The 22,193-nt window shown below is 37.2% G+C and overlaps 2 protein-coding genes across 3 annotated transcripts in view; one reads left to right on the top strand and one right to left on the bottom strand.

Annotated features, from left to right (window-relative positions):
- Nucleotides 1-274: 274 nt before the first annotated feature.
- On the bottom strand, nt 275-3,987 carry SERP1 (stress associated endoplasmic reticulum protein 1). The gene is made up of 3 exons (XM_029940056.1): nt 3,811-3,987; nt 3,436-3,511; nt 275-2,257 (listed from the first exon to the last, which is right to left on the bottom strand). The coding sequence occupies exons 1-3, from the start codon at nt 3,892-3,894 to the stop codon at nt 2,217-2,219; spliced, it is 201 nt and encodes a 66-aa protein (XP_029795916.1). The 5' UTR covers nt 3,895-3,987; the 3' UTR covers nt 275-2,216.
- Nucleotides 3,988-4,473: 486 nt separating this feature from the next.
- EIF2A (eukaryotic translation initiation factor 2A) overlaps nt 4,474-22,193 on the top strand; it is a 29,710-nt gene continuing 11,990 nt past the window's right edge. Inside the window, exons 1-6 of one of the 2 annotated variants that reach the window (XM_029940054.1) lie at nt 4,474-4,619; nt 13,802-13,871; nt 17,594-17,668; nt 20,513-20,631; nt 21,619-21,718; nt 22,077-22,159. In XM_029940054.1, the coding sequence (XP_029795914.1) occupies nt 4,568-4,619; nt 13,802-13,871; nt 17,594-17,668; nt 20,513-20,631; nt 21,619-21,718; nt 22,077-22,159 (499 nt within the window). In that variant the 5' untranslated portion in view covers nt 4,474-4,567. The remainder of the gene's footprint in view (nt 4,620-13,801; nt 13,872-17,593; nt 17,669-20,512; nt 20,632-21,618; nt 21,719-22,076; nt 22,160-22,193) is intronic. The other variant, XM_029940055.1, reaches the window with a different exon arrangement.

The raw sequence follows: 22,193 nt of genomic DNA, 5'->3' as shown, positions 1-22,193 counted from the left end.
CGGCTCTGCAAGGCCAGCGTGGACCCAACACACAGCTGGAGCTCGTGAACCGTGAGATAATGACCTGAGCTGCCATCAAGAGTCAGCTGCTTACCTGACCAAGCCACTTTTCATGTTCTTCTTGCTACCGATTTCCAGTTATAAACTTTTAATCTGTGCCTTTGGGTACTAGTTCTTTTAACTCAAGTACAACATAATACTAGGCAATCTTTAAAATAATTTTCTATTAACTATAAAAAGTACACTCTGATAAGAAATCTGTAAAATCATTTCCTTTCAGAAGGAATCAAATATTCTGGGAACTTTATTTTTAAAGGATAAATCAAAACATAGCTTTCATTGACCCAAACATGCATAATCCATCCTTAATATAAAATGTACTCAATTAGGAAATCACACATGAAATACAAAGGGAATGCAACTTTACATATGTAAAATGATTACTAGCCGTAGCAACTTAACAGTCAAATTAATAAAGATATTATACAATTAAAAAAAAAACAAAAAATCCTAACATCTTAAAGCCAATTATCTATAATAAATCAAGGGAAATTCTGATACGGAATGGTTTGACTCAAAGCAAAGAATAAGGCACCTGCTATAAATTTCGAACAATAACTTTCATTTTTAAAGTTACAATAAAATAGAATAAGTCAACCAAGACACTTGCTTCAGAGGGAAACAAGTGTTGATTTCCTGGGTGAGAAAGGCAGGTAACTGCAGATAAAAACCTGCTGGCCCCAGGTCAGCTGATTCCTTTCCTGTTCTGGAGAAGTTGAGTCCCTAAGCATCCTTAACCACTCCTCTCCCTCACTCTTCCCCTCTTGACGGGGACCAGAAACGCTGAGGTTCACAATTGTATGACTAAGTAGCAGATTTCCCTTCTCTTCCTCTTAAAACAGCTTATTTTAAAAGAGATATCCTGAGGCAATTAACAAAGCAAACAAGCAGCTTTCTTTCCAATTCATTGATACATAAACGCCTCTCAAGCTTTTCTTTTTAAATCAAGTTATGGCTAAGTATTTAAATAGCCAAAACTTATAATTTTCAAAGTACCAGAAACCTAAAACCTGCCTTCTCACCCTTACCATTAGTAAAAAGAAATTTTAATCATAATCCTATAAAATTATACAACAAAGGGAAGACTAAAGATTGATCCTTATCAGCAAATCCATTTAATTCCAGATGGCACTTTAGTCTGATGTATCTAGTACCCTAACAAAATTTTAACCATAAATCCAGAAAATTATTTCCAAACTGAGGAACTTCTTAGTCGATATGCCTTTTTTGGTATTAAAAGTGCTATTAACATGCTAAGATGTCTTAGGGCACATCGGACTCATCAGGATGTCCTGAGACATCCATATTTAGTAGTATTTTTCCCCTAAAATATTGTCTACCATGGTAGACCCCTTGATATATTAAAGTAATTATGGCAAAATCAATGGTGACATAAACAAACTTTCCCTGATTTTACTCCACCATGGTAGCTTTTAGTGAGACTGAAGTTGCAAAGTTACAAAATGCTCAACCAAGTTTTCTTATGGCGTTTTACATTACTATAATGACTCATGCAAAATCCAAGGCCGTGTAATAGAAATAATAGTTAAAAGAGATAATGTAGCTATAAGCATTTCCCTTTATATTAGACATTTAGAAGCTTTTAAAAATTTTTAGGGGCTAAAGATTATGGGAAAACTATTATGTTCCACTTATACGCACTTTATTACAGGACAGTGACATTACCCTATATGGGAGTGTGCTTTCAATTCAAGATATAGGAATAAAGTGCCTAACTATATAAAAATCATGACTCCAAATTTTAAACTAATTGCATTTACACATTAGGGTTAACAAAATCTAGGCTGTCTACATAGATTTAATCTAATTATCTACACTGGATACGGTTTTGACAACCACATTAAAAAAAAAAACTTACTCTTTACTGACTGAATAAGTAGGTCCACTACTATAGCTTAACAATCAAATTTTATTGCTTTATTCATGTGGTGCTTTTGCAAGGCACTGTGGTATGGACTAGAAAACTTGGAATGACTCGTGGAGAAACCTTGGAATGACAAATGAAGGATGATATGAAAAGTCATTCTGAGGCAGGATGCTTTACTGAATTGTTTTTAGCCAGGGTTATCAAACATCAGGAATGAGTTCAAGTTAAAATTCACAGGAGAATGGAAACATCTTAAAGGTCAGTCACTTCACATGCCCATCCTGATACTTTGAATAATCTGGAAAATTGCTGCAAAAAGAAAGAACAAATGTTTTAGTAAGCATGCTTTGAATAAAACAGGTCTGACAACTGACAGATATTAAGGTAGTTCACGAGAATCCAAGAGCATGCTTAAAATTACTTGCAAATGCTATGTAACTTATTGAAGTGAAGACAAGCCTACCCTCATAAAACAATTCAATATCCATAAGTTTTTTTTCCAGCTTTTCTGAATTCTAACTGTCCAAGAGATTTTGCAATACACAGTCATTTTAGAAAAAGTTTAAAGCACCAAAGCAAACAGGTTTTTCTAGCATAGAATTGTTTTGGTTTATCCCCCAAATATTAAGTGTCCTTCTAAGGCCTGGGCTATAATATAACCATGTTTCCTCATTCTCACAAAGCTGAAACTGAATAATCTTTAGGTTATATAAATTGCTTGGCTCTTGGCCATGTGTCAAGAGAGCTTCCAACTAGTAAGTTTAGGAAGCAGGCGAAGTGAACCGTTTAAGAGAAACCTCAGTAACTTTAGAATGTCAGAATGTAAAAAAGAATATCAACAGCTTGCATATTAACAATAAATGAAAGGTAAAATATTCTGTAATCCATGTGCAGAGGCAGGAATCTATTACTTTAATAGCAGGTTGACCTAATAACTTGTTTTTCCTACCATATGTCAAACGTTTGTTTAATTAATCTAAAAACATTTGTCTCCAACAGTAAGTTACCAATCAGGTTCATTTCCTCTATACTGACCCAATTCTTTGCATGAGCTTTACTTTACAAAATATACCCATTTAGACATAAAGGCATTAGATTCCGGGACACGTTAAATTAAGTTCAACATCCACACATACATCATGTTCATATGCATTTTGCAAATATATTCATAATATGGTTACAAAACATTCTAAATTCTCATTCCGTGAGGGTTTTTTTGTTTTGTTTTGGTCTAAATTTCTTCCAACTTGATCATTACTAACTGAAGACCTGACCTCCTTTTCTGATCTCCTGTGAGCACAAATCAAGCTATGAGAAGTTTCTGGAGCACCTCCCTCTGTGCATATGTGGGACAAGTAATTCGGTTCAGAGACGAAAGAGACTTATGTGGAGCTCCCGGCAGGTGGGTTGAGAAATATCACCACTGATAGGTTACCACGTCACCCCAAACCCGACATCCAACCCGATGGTAGCCCCCAAACACTTACCAGAACCACAAACAACAAAAATGAAGAGAGCCAATAACCAGGGTCCTACAGACGCCTTCTCTTCGGGAGCATTTCTCTGCAAAAACGGAAATTCCCATTTCAAATGCAAAAACCCACTCCGACCCCGGACTCTTGGAGGCTACACCGCGGGCCAGGTTGCCAGGTCCCCTCAGCTCACAGGTTTCCCCTTCGTTCCCGAACCTCCTCGCCCAGGCACCCACCTCCCCGAACCACCCTCCCCCTGCCCCGCCCCGCCAACTTAGCGTCCAGCTCTCGGCCTCCGGCCCCCAGCCTCGGGTCTGGGGAGAACTCGATCCTAGGACCTGGCCTGGACCCAGGCTCCGGGACGGACGGGCGCCTGCTCTTTTTCCTTACCGAAGTCTTGGCGACGTTGCCCCGCTGGGTGATGTTCTTGCTGTGCTTCTCGTTGGCCATACGGATTCGCTGCTTGGCGACCATCTTCACGGCGCCACCACCTGCCCCAGCCACCCCTTGGACTCGCAAGCTCGCCTCCGCTCTGGCTGCTGCGACGCGCTGGTCCCGGTGCCTGCGCTGCCGGAGCTAGGAGGCTCTCAGGCGGGGCGCTACCTCCGGCCGCTGGGCCTGGGCGAGGCGAGCGGGGGTGCTGAGCGCTAGCGGGGCGCGGGGCCGCCGACGGACTGACGACGCCGGACTGGCCGGCCGAGAAGTGGGCACGCGGGTCAACAGCGGGCAGCCGGGATATTCTCGCGCCGCCGCTCTGGCCGCCGCCGGGAGCGTGGAGTGAAAGAGGAAGGAAACGCAACGCAGCAACCGAGCAGTGCTGTCCGTATCCTCGGACTACTTCGGGTTCGGTTGCCAACGTCAGCACTGGACGGGCTCCGCCCCGCGGAAGTGCGGACTCCGCCTGCTGAAAAAGAAGCAGAGGGAGGGCGAAGGCTGGTGCACCAGCACTAGCCGGCCCCCGCGACTCTCTTTAAAGTGCCGTCCCACACCTGCGCGTGCGCGTTGGGGCTCTTCTTTCACAGCCATCTCCCGACGGAAGTGGATTGGCCCCGAGGCTCCTGATACCGGAAACAGCTATGCGCTCTCTCGGTGCCTGAGAAGACGTGTAGGGGCCGGGTTTGGCCCTCGTGAACTTTGACCCAAACGCATGGGTTTCTCTTTCCGGGACAAGATGGCGCCGTCCACGCCACTACTGACAGGTGGGTCTTGAGCGAGTACGGGACTTTTTCAGAGGCTTTTCTTCTTGTGTCTTTGCTCTTGGGGATTACCCGAGAAGCACTGGTGTCTGATCCACCTTTCCTTGTGGTTTGTGAAAGAGCTAGAGGGTCTTTGTGGGTTGCTTGGTGTAGCGTGGCAATCGGAAGTGATGCCCCCGCCCCTGGGCTTCAGCATTCCCCTCCCTTTTGCCCGTCCATCATTCCTCCCTGTCGCTTCAGATTCCACTGAAATTGAGGAAGAGAGATAAGAACAGAAAATGCTAGTTGAATTTGTTACCCTGGGTCTGCAAACTCTGGTTTTATAAGAACTCTTATATGGTGACACATCGTGTTGACGAAAGTCATTTAATTCTGTAATAAGGAAAAACAAACAAATGACTAAAATGAGCAGACACATTAAGTACTGCTGAATTTAAGTAGTACCAAATTCTGTACTCCTTGCTTTAATGAAATTAGTAGGACTAAATAGAGTGGAAGGGTGGTAGTATAAGTTTAAAATGATGAAAAAGTGGTCTGGATTCATGGCAGTGACCATTCTGGAAATGATAGCAACGTTTAATGTTGAAATGGTTATGAGTATTTTAGAATTTGATTATTACAGGATTCCTGAGATTTTGAATTGGAGGCAGAGTTTATAATTTTAGGAAAGATAATTAACTTAGTCTTGGACTGTGTCCGGGAAGACTCTGGACTAGGGTAATGACTGGGATTCTTATATGAGTACCAAATACAGGGGAATTGGGAGGGAAAAGAAAAGAGGGTTCGATTAAGCCATGGATAGTTTCTGCAGAAGGAGGAAAAATCATTAACAAAAAGGTCGTTTACTTTTGGGGATGGGGATTATGCCCCCCAAACTTGAAAGGAACCTTAAACGGCACCTTTTCCCATTCTGCATTTTAAGATCTTTGTTATTAAGCACCATGACCCCTCATATCAATCTGGCTACTGCAGTTCATTCATCACATTTTTATCAATGACTATAATTTGTTAGATGATATGCCAGTCAGATACTATTTAAAAGGCATAAAACAGTACTTTAAAAAATCTGATAAAACTCTATCTGAAATGAATGTAAGTTATATACAATGTGTCAGTTATGTACAAGTAAAAAAATAGTTTGAAAAAACCCTTACAGGGGCTTCTCAGTGCTTATAGGGTAAATTCCATCTTGTTTCACATAGCATGTGGAACCTTTCATAATCCTTGAAAAGCTCTTTGCATTCATTTCCTTGCTCCCCACCTTATTGTGCTCTATCAATATTGAATTGCTTATAAAACTCTTGAGAAACCTACTTCAGTCTAGGACTCCTGTTCCTCTAGATTTGGCTTACTTCTTTTCATCTTTTAAAATCCATTTCTGGGGCATCTGGGTGGCTCCTTCAGCTGAACGTCCCACTTTGGGTAAGGTTATGATCTTGCAGATTCATAAGTTCAAGCCCCCTTTCAGGCTCCATGCTATCAGTACAGAGCCTGCTTTGGATCCTTTTTTTCCCTCACTCTTCTCAAATGATCAGTCACTCCCAGGCTATTTTTGTACTTCATGTATACTTGAATCTTTTTTCAGTTATCACATAGGTTAATTGTCTAGTTGTTTAGATGTTTTTCTGCCCTGCCACACTGAACTCCTCAATGGAGTGGCAGGGGCATAGTTTTACTCATCTCTGTCCTCTTTGTACCAAGTACAGTGTATAGTAATCAATAGACACTCTAAATGTTTGATGGAGGAATAAAGTAATGAAGGATAACACTTTGCTTATGGTCGAATTAACAAAGTGACAGTTTCCTTACAATGCTTAAAATTAAGAACCTGGTAAGAGCTTAAAGGTTAGCTAGTCAGTTTATCATCCCTCATATTCTCATTTTCATAGAAACCCAGAAAGATTAAGTGGTCAGATTCACATTGCAAATTGGCAGAATTGGGATTATATTGAATCATTCAACTCCATGGTCCATTTTTCTTTTACTTGAACACACTAATTTATTTTTAAAACATTGTTAGTAAAGGTATTTTCAATCGGTAATAGATCTTTTACTTCCAAAATCTATTTTTAAACTTAAGACTCACGGATTTTGGAGTTTGGAATAATTTGGACAGCGTCCAGTAAGTTTTGTTAGTCATAACTTTTAATTGGAAATGGCAAAAAGCCAGAGCAGGTGAAAAGGGGATTTTGCTGCTTTTTTTTTTTTTTGAAACTCATGTCATTGTGAAGTACTGAAGTACTGCTACACCCAGGTACTCACCTGACTCCAAAAATTGTTTTCTTTATCCTGAGGCTCTTGCTTTCTTATCAATTACATTCATTCTTAGGCTAACATTCTCCAGGTTTACATTAAACTAGCTCAGCAGCCCCAAAAGAAAGCATGATTTCTTTTTGCCAGTCTCAATGCTGATTGTCTTTGGTTTGGCTTGGCTGGATTTTGTTCATCTTTGAATCAGTCCATTTTTCATCAAATCACCAGGACCAAATTATATTCTTACTCTTAGATAGTTTCCCCTGGAAATCCCCTTGATTAATTGTCTCCTAAAAGGTAGGGCCTGGATCCATGCCAGGCATGTAAAACAATGGCCCTTACATGAAACCCATTTGTCTAATCAGCTTGCCTGGTCGAGGCCACCAGTGAGATAATTTATTCAAAATGGAATCATTTTTCTACATTGATAGTTACTTCAGTGGATGTAAGGGTTGGAAAAAGTATCCCCTTGTAATGATCACCACATCTCTGACGCAGGATCCTTGTTGAAGCCTAGTAGTTTTCTCATTAACTCAAGCCTAGAGGAATAAATGGTATGTGAGTATCTATAAAGGCTAGTAATTTTTAAGTTATATTTATTTTGAGGGAGCGTGGGCAGGGAAGGGGTAGAGAGAGAGAGGGAGAGAGGATCCCAAGCAGGCTCTGTGCTGTGCAAAGCCTGATGTAGGGATCTAACTCAAGAACAGTGAGATCATGACCTGAGTTGAAACCAAGAGTCAGATGCTTAACTGGCTGAGCCACCCAGGCATCCCCAAGACTAGTAATTTTTTAAAAGGTGTTACTTAAGTACAACATTTAATGTGATTATTTTAAAATTTTCTTTGTGAAACTCTGGCATTTATTTGTTGTTTATTTTCAGTAAAGAAAAGAACTGTTCACATTCTAGATTTTTCTTTCCAACAGAACATATTTCCAGATCCCCTTTGATTAACAGGGGAAAATCATAAAAAGCAAGGGACCATATCCACTCTCAGTACACTGTATTAAACAATCTCTACATTGTATTCACTGTTTCACATTTAGTCACTTCTAATTAAAATGAATTCCTCATTAGAAAGTAATACGTAGAAAAATTGAGTTATTGAAAAGAACTTTTGAATCCATATTTATTTTGCTTTTATTAACTTGTAATACAGTTTATGTTCAGTTAAGAGTCTGATTCTGTGTGTCTTCTAATAAACTTTGTATACCTATTCTTATAGAAGTTACTCAAACTGATTAAATCCAGTAAAATATGTTAGTGGTTCCGAAATGTCTTGCAATAGTTTCTCCTAGTTCTGCTTCTGTGTAAGGAGGTGTGAAATGAATATAAATGTAAGTAGTGATTTACATGTGCGAACAAGATTGTAGTGACTCAGTATGACTTTTATGATGAATCCAATTGACAATTAGTTCCTCTAAAATAGACATATCTATTATAAAGCATCATGTTCAAAGAAAGGTTGTCTAATTTAATGGGGACCAACAGTACCACCAGTTTTAAAGTAGCCCTGGTCTGTACGTTTGTCTCATGGAATTTGTTTTTACCTTAGTACATAAGTCTTGGTCTCTGCAATATTTTATTTTAATGTAACACTTTTGTCCCTATTTGCAAGCAAATCCATTCCCGAGAAATGTTGAAAAGCTTTTTTTCAAACTTTGGATTGGTTTAATTTCTTGCCATATTGTGAACAAGCATTACCAAAAATGATGGTCTTACAAAACACCTTATATTTTAATATAGTTTAAGATTTACAAGAAGTTGCAGAAACAGTAAAGGGAGTTCCCATATACCCTTCACCTAGCTTTCCCCAATGATAATATCTTACATAACAATAGCACGTTATCAAAACTAGGAAATTGGTGCTGGCACAGTATTATTTACTAGATTACCATCCTTATGTGGATTTCTCCAGTTGTGTGCGTATATTGTACTAAGAAATTTTATCACATATGTAGATTTCTTAACCGCCATTATCAGAATATAGAACTACTCTATAATAAAAAGCTGTTACCCTTTTATAGTCAGAATATCCTTCCAACTCTGAACTTTGGCAACCACCGATGTGTCCTTTATCATGATAATTTTGTCATTTCAAGAGTGTTAAATGGAATCATATAACATGAAGTCTGCAAATTTTTGTTTTAAAACTGTTTTGGGGGTGCCTGGGTGGTTCAGCTGGTTAAGCGTCCAACTCTTGATTTAATCTTAGGTCACGATCTTACAGATTTGTGAGTTTGAGCTCCATGTAGAGCTCTGTGCTGACAGTGTGGAGCCCGCTTGAGATTCTCCCTCTCTTTCTGCCCCTCCCCCAAATAAATGAACTTTTTAAAAAAGTATAAAACTGTTCTTTATTTAGAATGTGAACATGTACATGTTGAAAAGCACTTGATTAATTTGACTCAAGATTTTGCTTCTCCAGAAACATAACTAAAACCAGGAAGTAAAAACCACATGAGACTCTTTGCTACTTGAGAAGGAAAGAGTGACACTTTTCACACTGACTTTTCTGTTAAGTGTTGCCTTGTAAGATTTTGAGTTAACAATCTATATGAAGGAGTGTGGATTAATTAGTTTTTGTTCCTCGCTCTTGTTCCTCTCTTAGTCCATACAGACTCTAATAACAAAAATACTATAGCGTAGGTGGCTTAAACACTTATTTCTCATACTTCTGGAATCTGGGAGGTCCAAGACCAAGATACTGGCAGAGTTGGTGTCTGGTTAGCGCCTCCTTCCTAATTCACAGACAGCTGTGGTCCACTGTGTCCGCCCAGGGCAGAAGGGGCAAGGGAGCTCCCTGGGATCTCTTTCATAAGGGTGCTAATCCCATTCAGGAGGGCTCTGTTGTCCTCACCTAACTGCCTCCCTCCCAAAGGCCTACCTCCAAGTACCATTACATTAAGGATTAAGATTCAACATACGAATGAGGGGGTGGTGATCACTCAGTCTACAGTCGATCCTTTGGGGTTTTCTACCTGTGTTAGTTTGGTATGTGGGTATAAAATAGAAATTTTAGAGAAGGAAAACCTTGTACTCATTGCTCAGAATATCCTGAAAATTCTCACTGCTACCTTCATGGGTTCGGCAATGTAGTTGCCACTTTAGTCCGATTGACCCTTGAACAACATGGGTTTGAACCATGAAGGTCCACTTAAACATTATTCTTATTTATTTTTTTAATGTTCATTTATTTATTTTTGAGAGAGAGCATAAGTAGGAAAGGGGCAAAGAGAGAGGGAAACACATAATCCAAAGCAGGCTCCAGGTCCAGGCTCCGAGCTGTCAGTACAGAGCCCAATGTAGGACTGGAACCCACGAATCATGAGATCATGACCTGAGCCGAAGTCAGACACTTAACCAACTGAGCCGCGCAGGCACCCCTGCTTATGGTTTTCTTAATAACACTTTCTTTTCCGTAGCTTATTTACTCTCTTCTAAGAATATAGTATATAATGCACATATAACAAAACTTGTGTTAATTGACCATTTATGTTATCAGTAAGGCTTCTGGTCAGCTGTACACTATTAGTAGCTAAATATTTTGGGGAGTCAGGTTATTCACAGACTTGCAGTTGTTCAGGATTGAATACCCCTAACCCTTTCATTGTTCAAGGGTCAACTGTATAATGTACAAAAGCTTTGAATTTTACCCAAAGTAAACATTGTGGTTGTTGATAACAGCAAAGTCAACAAATACAGAGTACCAAGGTCACTAGTTACAAGTGCATGAGAACACAAAAAGCTGAGATGAATTCAATAAAGCTTTGTTTTTTTCTGTTTTTCTTCCTTTTTTGCCAGTCACTTCAGGCATGTTTTCTCAGGACCAGCATTAGAACATGGTTTGATTGCATCGTGATACAGCACATTTTCTAATTACACTTCAGCTTCAGTGGGACTTCACTGATGATACGCTGTTTTATTTTCCTAGGTCTAGATGTGAATTCTGTAAGAGTCCGTAATGTGTTAAATTGCCACAGCAGCTTGTGGAAGGGACCTCATCAGGCTGACAAAATTCTGTGTAACCCTTAAAGTGTAATATGGTAACTAAACTCCCTAGTTTGGTAAAATCATTTTTTATTAATCTCTCAAATAAAGGTTTGTTAAAACCATTACTATAGTATTAAGAAAAAAATGGCCTATTTTCTCCTAAATCAGAATGTGTCATACATGATATTGCAGGTTTGGTGATGAGAAATAGTACCGTTTTTCCTGTGTAATATATTGGTGCTGCACTTGATGTTAGCCCAAAAAAACTGAGAAATAAGTGAGAATTTTGATATTAAGGGATTATACTTAATAGTTTTAAAATCTCGTAGGAAAACATTTTCCAGCACAAAATGTTTTTTAATGCCATTAGAGATTTTTTAAACTGATAACTTCAGTGTTTTATTTAAGGCGTAGCAATAGACTGAGCTCCTTTGACATCATTACCTTGAGGTCAGTGATATATTCATTTTTTTAAATCCCTAATATCTAGCACATAGAGCCGTGCAGGGGCCAGATCACATAGAAGTTTATAGGCCGCAGTATAAAGAGTTGAGATTTTAATATATGCATAGGCACCTGGGTGGCTCAGTTGGTTGTGTCCAACTCTTGGCTTCAGCTCAAGTTGTGATCTCGTGGTGTCGGGCTCTGTGCTGACAGCACGGAACCTGCTTGGGATTCTTTCTCCCTCCCTCCCCCACTCTAGAGCACACCCGCACACACCCTCTAAAAATAAATAAACCTAAAAAAGGTTGTGATATATGCCAAACACTTTGCTAGGCTTCATTTTATTCAAGGCCAAAGGACCTATAGCAGTTTGACAGTTCAGTCTGGTGCTCTGCATTTGAGGAAACATGGTATCTACTTGTATACTTGTGGATCTCTAACCGGAAACTTAATTTAGTTATGTGTTTACTTATTTTCTGTCCCTCCAGTAGAATGGAGGTTCCAGGAAGGCTTCGATTTTTGCCTTATTCATCAGTGATTCTTTTCCTTTCATACTAACTTTATTTACTTTGGGACTGTAAGTTATTTTACTTTCAGTATCTGAAAATTGAGCTAGCAATTTTCAAGGAGAAAATCAGTGTTAATGAGAACTGTCCCTTGAGAAGGGAGCTAGAAGTAGCCCCTATTTACCACCTTTGCTGCCTTCTCAGTAAAGAAAAGGGGATATTTGTGAACAGCTGGCAGAAAAGGAAGCAGATATAATTATAACCGTGAACCTCAGTAAAAGTTTTTCTTCTCTTCAGTTCTTAAACTGTTGCTGCTAGCAAGCATTTTAGCTGATAAAATAGTAACTCATCACAAGCCCTGCTAATTTAATCTCTTAAAATTAAACACTCATTCTGCATTTCCAGGGCCCCACCCCAGTCCAAGTGTCGTCCATACTGTCCTGTGGGATTCCTGCAGAACTGTCTTGAGTAGTCTTTTCTTATCCACTCTTACTCTCTTCCAGTTTATTCTTTACAGTATACCAGATTGATCTTTACAAAATGCAAATCTTGTTCTCAAAATGTGCCTAAAACCCTTTTGAAGTTCCCCACCACTCTTATGGCTACAGACCAACATTGCCTAACGTAGGCCACAAGATCCTGTTTGGTCTGATCCCTGTTGTCTCCTCCAATTCCAGTTCCTTCCGTAAAGGCCTTCTTTCCATTTCTCTGTTGCTCTCTCATCTCTCTTGCCATGGAGTTTTGCACTTGTTACTGTTGTCTTTGCTTGTTAACTGCTATCCATCCATCAGATCTCAGCACACAAATCCTGTGCTCAAGCACTCTTTCCCTAACTTTCCATTTTTAGATCAAAACTCGCCTATTATTCCCTGGAATAGCCCCATATAGCTTTACTTTGTAGCACTAAGCACACTTACAGAATTCCATGTGTTTGACTAATTATCTGACTAGTAAGTTCAGGGACAAGGCTGATTTTCCTCCCTCTTGTATCTCTAGTACTCAATATAGGGTCTGGGAGGCCGTTTTTTGTTTTTTACTCAATAAGCATTTGTTGAATGAATGAATCAATTTATTTAATTCAGCTTTAGAAACTTCTAATTTGGCCCATTTAAAAACACATGATTAATTGTATAGATGGTCTTGCTTAATCTTTAACTTTATTCCCACTTAAATTTTTTGGATATTACTGTTCTTGGGAACTTCGTAATGAATGTGTCTCATCTTACTTGTTCTCTTAGTTTGAGAAATTGTAAATATATTAATAATGCCTTACTTTTTTAAAGAACTCTGAATATATTCTGTATTTTTAGACTATTGTTTTGTGTAAAGCGCACAGCCACTCTGTGCTCTAATATTTCCTCTCTTCCAGGTTGCAGACTGCCAGCTCTTTACTGTATCTTTACACAGCAGCAGGAGAGCTGGCTAGCTGAGGGACTGTTCTCATAAGGGCACCAATCCCATTCATGAGGGCTCTTCCTTCATGATCTAATTACCTCTCAAAGTTCCCAATTCCAAATAACTGTCATATTGGGATTAGAGTTACAACATGAAGATTTGGGAGAGTCATGTACATTCATTCTAAGACATTACCTATTGATTTCCCAGCAATGCGGTTGCATAATTTTTTCCAATAGAGTTAAGAAAAATTTACCTTGTTAATGCTAACATTCTATAGTTCCATGAAATATTTAATAATTTCATTGATATTTTGACTGAAAGCTTTCTGATTTTTAAAATATCTGTGAGGTGCCTGAGTGGCTCGGTCGGTTGAGTGTCCAACTTTGGCTCAGGTCGTGATCTTGTGGTTTGTGAATTGAAGCCCCGCATTGGGCTTGCTGCTGTCATTGCAGAGCCTGCTTCAGATCTTCTCTTCCCCCGCTCTTTCTGCCCCTCCTCTGCTTACACTCTCTCAAAAAGAAAAAAAATAAAATATTTGTGATTACTGAGTATTTATTAACAAACTAATGGTGGTTTTCTCCATGCTGTTTCTTTAGTCCGAGGATCAGAAGGACTTTACATGGTAAATGGACCACCACATTTTACAGAAAGTACATTGTTTCCAAGGTATGGTTTATTTTGTTACGTGATGTTATAGGGAACTATATAATGCATTCTAAATTATTTTTGTTGTTGTTACATTCTGAACAAGAAAGAAAGAACAGGTAAGCAAGTTTCTTGGGGTATGTTATATAATATTAACAGAAGATGGAAAGAATGTATATTCTCTATCAAGAAAAATGATCAGTCTTTAGATTTGAAACTAATAGCTTCAGCATGTTTAACAGAAAAGTGTAGACACTAGTATAATTGAGTTCAAGCCTTTGGCGTAGAAGAATTTTATCTTAGGAGATGAAGAAAAACTTGCAAATGTGATAGCGAAACCTCTGCCTACAGTCTTCATAAAGTCAGAGCATGACAAATGTATAAGAAAAGAAGGAAATGTGACAGATAGATATAGATATGTTTTTTCTTAAAAAGAAACAATAAAAGGCTAAACCAAAAACTAATAAAAGTATTAAGTTGGTGGCCTAACCATATGATAATGTGCAAAATTCTTAAATGCATTCAATAGCTTTATTGGAAACAGAAAATTGATATTGTCATTTTAAATCTATTACAGGATAAAACAATTATATTAACATCATTAGAAATCCAAGATTTTCAACATAAGAGTGAAGGGATAGACTTGCATATATTAATATGAACTCATGATTTCTTTTCATAAAAACATTTGCAGTTTTTAGTTCTGTCCACTGAAAAGGTCAAGGAGCAGTGATAAACTAGAAATAGTGAATACCTCTGTCTCACAGATTATGATCTCTAAACACCGTTCTTCACTAATAGGAATTTGTTCCTTGAAGAAACAACTGATTCCAAGTCCAGTACAGAAGACATGCGAGTGAGCTAGAGGCATTTTGGAAGCTATAAAAGACCAACAGAGCTTGTTAAAGAGTTATAAGAGTCAACCTTAGGGGTTTCACACCAACTTAAGATGAGACAATTTGAGCATTGGAAAGAATCGTGACTGAAAGGATTTAGACATTCACATATATAAACACTCCCCCCAAAATCCATCTCTCTCCAAGTCTTATTGGTTAGCTTGGAGGTTGATGGGGTCCTTGCACATTATTTTGAAAATTGATAAATCAAGAGAAGGAATCATGCATTTATTTTGTCTTTCCCATACAGACAGTTTTTCAAAGTATCCAAATTGTTGATGTGGAAAACTTACTTAGAGGATAATTCTAGTTGCTAAATACAGAAGTAATGTTGGGGTTAGATAACCATTGTAATCTTAAATCATGTGTCAGACTTTAGGCATACATCAGAATGATCTGAAGAGCTTGTTAAAACACAGATTGCTGATTCCTCTCCAGATATTCTGATTCATTAGATCTGGGGTGGGCCCCAAGAATTAGAATTTTTAATATAAGTTCCCCGGTAATGCCAGAGCTGCAAGTTTAGGGACGCTGCTTTGAGAACCACTGATCTGGGCAAATGATCATCAAAAGATACTGAACCTGTCAGAGGAACTATGGATGGGGAACGTTATAATCAGGCTGACTTCACGTAAGTCTATTGACCAATTTTTTACCAGACCCAGTTCTCTAGAATCATGATACAGGAAGTATCAAGACCAGCTGTATTGGTATCACCTTGAACCAGTATAACATCTCAGTCCCTGATTCAGCTTACTGAATCAGAATCTGTGTTTTAACTAGATCCTCAGGTGATTTGTGTGCATATTAATATTTGAAAATTACTACTCTAGCAAACAAGTCTATGTCAGAGCTTTTGTGCTGCATGCACTTCAGTGGGTGTACAATCCCAAGGCAGCAGGAATGACGGGTAAAGGGAATCAGGCAAGGAAGAGGTGAAAGTAAATTTAACATGGAGTGCACTGAGCTGACCACAGATTCACAAAATGTAGCCTGGTTGCTTAGTCATGCAGAATGTCTCCGGAGAGGCTGTCATGAACCACTGTGCCTCAGAACAGTCAGTTGTGGAGAGGAAGCGTAAGAAATAGATTTACAGCCAGAGCCTCTTCTGATCTATCCAGCTTGAATCTGAATGTCAGATCCTCTTCCTGCTACTGCAGTAGGCATAGTGGAAGCCTTGCTGAAATATGGCCCTCACTCTTCGGGAGTCTGAGACAGCCAGTGGTGGGAGATGAGGTGGCCAGGTCTCTTCACTGAATAGCTGAAGACTGGGAGCAGGAAAGGTAAGGTCAGTCTGAGGAGGCACATAAAGAGTCCAGTACAGTCTCAGCATCACGAAGGGTTAAACAGGGAGACATTATGTATTCCCTGGTGGGTCGTAATGGGAACTACATGATACTTAACTTTTATGAGGGTCAAAAAACAAACACAAACAACAAAACAAACCAAACCTGTTGCTAATCAAGCTTTTAGATGAGTGGTTTTCAAATTTGTCTACACATTAGGATGACCTGGGGAGCTTTTAAAAACCTAGATATTCACTGGACATTAAATGGTAACAAGAATTATTGTTATTATTTATGCGAGATGAAGTGGCATGATGGTGAAGTCAGCTGATTAATGAATTGATTATAATATGAGGGAAGGACTAGTGGTGAGCCATAGGATCTTGTCCAAAGGTCATTCAACATTCTTATCATTGATTTAGATGATAGCTAAGGATGAAGTTTTATAATTTATATGTTATATAAAACTGTAAGAAATGACTAATGTTTTAAAAGAGAAAATGAAGATGTAAATAGAGCTCTGTAGGCTGGACTAATAGGCCAAAACCTGGGTGGAATTAATAAGGATAACAACACATTCTGCACTTAGGTTCAGAAGTAAGTTGCAGCACAAGTGTACGATGGGGGACATCTTGGTCATAGTTGTTTATGTGAGAAGAAGCCAAAAAAGGATGTTTCAGTAACTACAGGCTGAGTATAAGCTACCATTATTAGGTGATTGCAGAAACACAAGTGTCATCTTCAGATGAATTGATGTAAAGATAGTATCCAGTTCAAGGAGGATGTACTGATCAGTTCTCAGTGCTTGTTATTTAAGAATTCAGATGTTTGTTAGCTCTGATGTTCTGGTTTTATGTGACTACACATACGGACATTTACATGCTCCCATATACACATTTTATTTGGGTGTTGATTGTCCCTGGGAGGTGCACTCATAGTAGCCATCTCCAGTTGAGAGATACAGTACTTAAGAGTTTCAACCATTAGATAGAACATTGCCAAGAAATCTGATTTCCCCAGGTCTGTTTTTGTAGAGAATCCTGCATCCACACTTGTTTAATGTGAAGATTCTCTTATCGTTCCTGTCTTTGCACATCAGAAACTGATGGAAGATCTTTGTCCTTCGAATCCAGGGCACTTCTTGGCTACCTGAGGATATTCTGTCCATAGTTGTTTTGTTATACAGGTGGTCTGTGGCCTTCTTCACAATGTCTCCATATTGAAATTCCCTCCGCCCTTGGGATCAGCACTGACAGCTAGTCATTTCCATGTTCACCTACAGTTTTGGGTTTTCACACGAGCTAGTTATTCACCTAAAAGGGCTCTATTTTCTCCTTACGGTTGATCTGTTGGTGTAACATCAACCACCACCTTCCTTTGCAGTGGTTGTTGGCACTGCGTTTTAAGAGCTAAGGTATTTTAGTAGACTAAAGCATTATGGAATTACTTTCTTAAATTTATGGAAGCTCATAATCATTAAATTAGTAAGACTGTAAACTTTTAATCAGATTTTCTGAAAAGTATTCATGCTTATTAAACTTTTTTTTCTTGTCATTTTCAGGGAATCTGGGAAAAATTGCAAAGTCTATACCTTTAGTAAGGATGGCACCTTGTTTGCCTGGGGCAACGGAGAAAAGTTAGTGTTTATTTATATAATGTATTTTATGTGTGTCATCAGTTTAAACATAACTGGCATTATTTGACTAACATGTGTCTGGGTGTCATTAATAAAGTCCATCTTTTAATGTCGTGATGCAGTTAGGTATTGTCTGCAATGCAACTTCCATAGAACACCTTCAAAGTTGTTGGCTTCTTTTTATGTGCCATGACTTGACTTACCTGGTTTCTTAGGATTAAAAGTAACATATGGAAAGGGGCAATTTATTTAATGCTGGAGAAGCTGAGAGGTTGTTTTAAATAGTGCTCTAAGTTATTGGTTAGGATTTCTTAAGTTCTGTACTAACACTTTGAGAATAGCTCTCTTTGCTTATTTACCGTAGATTTAGATATTTTATTGTATCTTTGCTATTAAATTAGTAGCAACTACCTGCCATTATTACTATGAGTTTTATTGTATATAAAAGTCAATTATTTAAGTCTTTTTTAAATTATTCAGAAGTATGTTTAGGATAGTCTATATTACATAAAATAATCAGATCACAAGATTGGTTTTGCAAAAACAATAAGTATTTTGATTAAATACTCATAATTTCATTAAGAAAACCACCCATTTTTAATTTTTCTGTAGTCACTACAACATTTCAGTCAAAGAACCAGGAAAATACCTGAATATTTGTTATTTGGTTTAAAGGTTTTTGTTTTGTTTTGTTTTTAATCAGATATAAAATCTTAGTTTTTTTTTTTTAAGGGAAAAAATGCATACATTAATATGAAAAGTACATTTTAAATGTTGATTTTTACACAGTGGTAACATATATTCTGAAGTCTTTCAACTATTAGGTCAGATTGGATTAAACACACAATGTTTTTTAATTAATGCTAAAAAGATTATGTTGAATTAGATGATTGACTTTTTATGACTACAAGTACCTGGCGGAATTAGCTTTTGTAATTTTATGTTAATCAGTTTTTTACTTCTTTTTTTTAAGTTTTTGAATCCAATAAGCATACTATTACTTATAAATTATTAAGAATATAATCATATTGGGTCTTATCCACAATGTTAACAGTCTCAAAGAACGTACTCTCAAATTTTCTTTTATTTGATGTAACCGATTGTGGGTATTGGACTTTTATTTTTTAAAATCTGTCTTGTAATTTATACTATGAGTAATGAGTTAATAGAAATTGACTATTTAATGGGACATACCATACTCCTTTTCATTGTCTATTATCTTTGAGTTATCCCTTATTCTGCTAGCTTAGAATTTGTCGAGTAAGTCTGTTTTCACCTTCACAGTTATTATTTTTTATAGTTCATATCCTTACTTGACTTTCTATTGGGTTCAACGCTGAACCTTTTTTTTTTTTAAGGTTTTTTTTTTATTTTGAGAGAGAGGGAGCTAGAAGAGAGGGCATGCAAGCCAGGGAGAGGTGAGAGAGAGAATGAGAATGTGAATGAATGAATGAGGGATAAATGAATCCCAATCGGGATCTGCACTCATGTGGCACCCAGTCTCATGATATGTGATACCATGACCTGAGCTAAAATCAGGAGTCTTGACAGTTAACCAGCTGAGTCACCCAGGTGCCAATGAACCTTTTAATATGTGCCCATTTGTTGTGTCCATCTTTTTAATAGATATTTTCTATACCTAGTTCCAGCATTTGTTTCCTTAAACTGCTGTGGCCACAGTAACATATAAGGTTCCTGAGGGCAAGAGAAACAGATATAGTATATTGATTGTAGCTTTGCTGAGATCATAGTTAACTAATCTAAAACTATAACTGATTTTTCTTTAAATATGTGAGGTTTTTAGTTAAAATAAATACTTTTTATTTTTAACTAAGAAATAACTCTTAAAGGCCATCAAAAACAAAAAGTTTCATATAATTCTAAAATATGTAATTTACAGTAATTTGTAAAGAATCTTGTGTGTGTGTGTGTGTGTGTGTTTAAACAATATTCAATAATCATTCACTCTTAGCAATTTCTGCTTATCCTAAACCAGTGTCCCAAACTTGAGCAGAACAAAGTAACTTTAAGCAATTCCTAAAATAAGATGGAATATCATTTTTCCCCCCAAAGAGTACATAAGACAAGTTAAGCAAAACTGGTTTTAGAACTTGACTCTGGCATTTATCAGTAGTATGGTATTGGGAAAATCATAAATCATGTAATTTTTCTAAGCCTCACTTTTACCATTTGTAAAATGGAAATGATAATACCTATTTTACAAATCTCTTATGAGGATTCAATGAAAAAAGGTACATAAAGTGGTTAGACGAGAACATGGTTCATAAAAAGCATCCAAAAAATGGAAACTGCTTTTATTATACAATTGTAATTTTTATCATTATCATATCATGATAATTTTGAGTTTTATCTTTTGAAGATTGCTTCTGATATTTTAATAGACATCAGAAGTCTCCTTGTTGATTTCACAACTGCTACAGCTTCCATTTAGTCAAATTGAAAAATACATTTTTGGTTTAGCACTTCTATTTTCCCTTGGTTTAATACACCTCAGCTTACCTATAGGTTAGCTCTGTGTCTGCTTAAAGGCCTGTTGTATTCTTTTCAGCTAACAGTGGAATCATCTATTATATCCTTCTGCTAATTCTGTATTTCCCGATACTAGCCTTATATAGGGGCCTTTTGGCAAAACATACACTTGGTTTTTGTTGTTGTTGTTGTTAAGGTGTTTATTAGATATTTTCTAGAACTTACTGAAATTGATTTTTATGAAAACAACCACTTTATAGTGATCTGTATTTGAAAAGAGGTATGAATGTTTTGGATAGTGCTGACTATTTTAAAACAGTATTTCATTGCTGAAGTAATTTCTTTTGAAACCAGAATAAATATTATCAATGTCACTAACAAGGGACTACTGCACTCCTTCGACCTCCCAAAGGCAATTTGCCTTGAGTTCTCGCCAAAAAACACTGTCCTGGCAACGTGGCAGCCTTACACTAGTAAGTATTTTCCAATTGTAAAAATATTGACAGGATGAGTTCAATTCAGGGGAAAAAAAGAGAAGATTCATAATCTTATAAGAAAGCAGTTAATCTGTAGATAGAAAATAGTGTTTGTGACTATCTTTACTCAACAATGAATTTTGTATTACCCCAATACAATGTACTTCAAGTAATTTCAAGGTACAGCAAGTTAGCGAAAAGATTCATCGTGAGATAGAGGAAAAGAAAAAGCTCAAGGGAAATTTTAGAAAGTGAATTACCACTGATGGAGAAGATCTCAAGAATTAAGAATAATAATGACCTTTAAATGAAAAACATTTTAAATAATTATTGTAAATCAAAGAGGAAGTACAGTAGGTGCAACATGTAAGAAATGTGTAAGGTATGACGAAGAGTAGGAAATTGGTGTGCCATTTTTTTAACACATTTAAAGATAATATGTTACATGAAAGTTTTATATAGCTGTGCTTCATAGGTGAATAATGAAACACTTGGGGTACAGGGGCTTTTTAAAAAATGTTTTAATGGTGTGGACATTGTTGAGTTAAATATGTGATAATAGTTCATTGTTTGGTTATAAGCCCCCTAGGTTGGTTCTTCAAAGGGACAGACTTGAATGAATCTTCTTTTTCCAAGTAAATAAGAGGGAAATTGAGACTCATGAATAGTTTATGTAACTTTGTGTGTGTGTGACTTAGAGACACAAGACTGATTTCATAATAAGATAATTCAATCCATTTACCAGGTCAAGCTTAATAAACAAATCCCTTAAGTATTTTTAAAATCTATAGTAATCAACTCATTTCAGAAATGCTGAACTTTTGTTATGGCTTTAGGAATAGAGATTAAACCCAAAAGGGAAAGTTGATTTAAAGCAGCTTTTTTACTTGATCTTTATAATCTTGCTCAGAATTGTTTTGAGAATGAATTCTTTGTACTGATGTTAAGAGACAAGTACTACAAAGACATTTGTTTTTATTTTAGCTTCTAAAGATGGCACAGCTGGGGTACCCAACCTACAGCTTTATGATGTGAAAACTGGCACTTGCTTGAAGTCTTTCATCCAGAAAAAAATGCAAAATTGGTAAATAAATGCTCTAAAATACTAATTACTTACAAAATGTTTTAAATGTCTTTATTGTATAATATTTTTTTCTTAGATACTAGTTTAAAAAATAACTTGTCAGACTAAAATCTAGATCTTTAGGGATCTAGTGTACGTGGGAATATAATAGACTAAAAACTTGATCTTTCTTTTACTTAGTACTTGGATGAAGATGAACAATATCTTTCTTTTACAAATGCTAACAAAAACTATTAGGAGCTGACTTGACATCGTATTTATAAGTATTTTTCCTTAAATAGTAAGCAATATCACAAACTTTAACATGTTAACGTGAGGTTACACGTGTCTAAATTTTTTTCATATTCTTTCAATGTAGGTGTCCATCCTGGTCAGAAGATGAAACTGTCTGTGCCCGAAATGTTAACAATGAAGTTCACTTCTTTGAAAACGACAATTTTAGTATGGAAAGACTTATGGAATAAGTTTATCATTT

The sequence above is a fragment of the Suricata suricatta genome, chromosome 5 (genome assembly GCF_006229205.1).
Source record: "Suricata suricatta isolate VVHF042 chromosome 5, meerkat_22Aug2017_6uvM2_HiC, whole genome shotgun sequence".
NCBI lineage: Eukaryota > Metazoa > Chordata > Mammalia > Carnivora > Herpestidae > Suricata > Suricata suricatta.
The sequence above is the reverse complement of the archived record's forward strand: the minus strand, read 5'-3'. Positions and strand labels throughout refer to the sequence as shown.

What these genes read in the sequence shown, in the direction of transcription:
- SERP1 (XM_029940056.1), bottom strand. Translation starts at nt 3,894, where the DNA reads ATGGTCGCCAAGCAGCGAATCCGTATGGCCAACGAGAAGCACAGCAAG. An exon ending in GCAACGTCGCCAAGACTTCG is followed by an intron (nt 3,512 to 3,810) that starts GTAAGGAAAAAG and finishes CCGTTTTTGCAG; the next exon opens with AGAAATGCTCCCGAAGAGAA. An exon ending in TTTTGTTGTTTGTGGTTCTG is followed by an intron (nt 2,258 to 3,435) that starts GTAAGTGTTTGG and finishes TTCTTTTTGCAG; the next exon opens with CAATTTTCCAGATTATTCAA.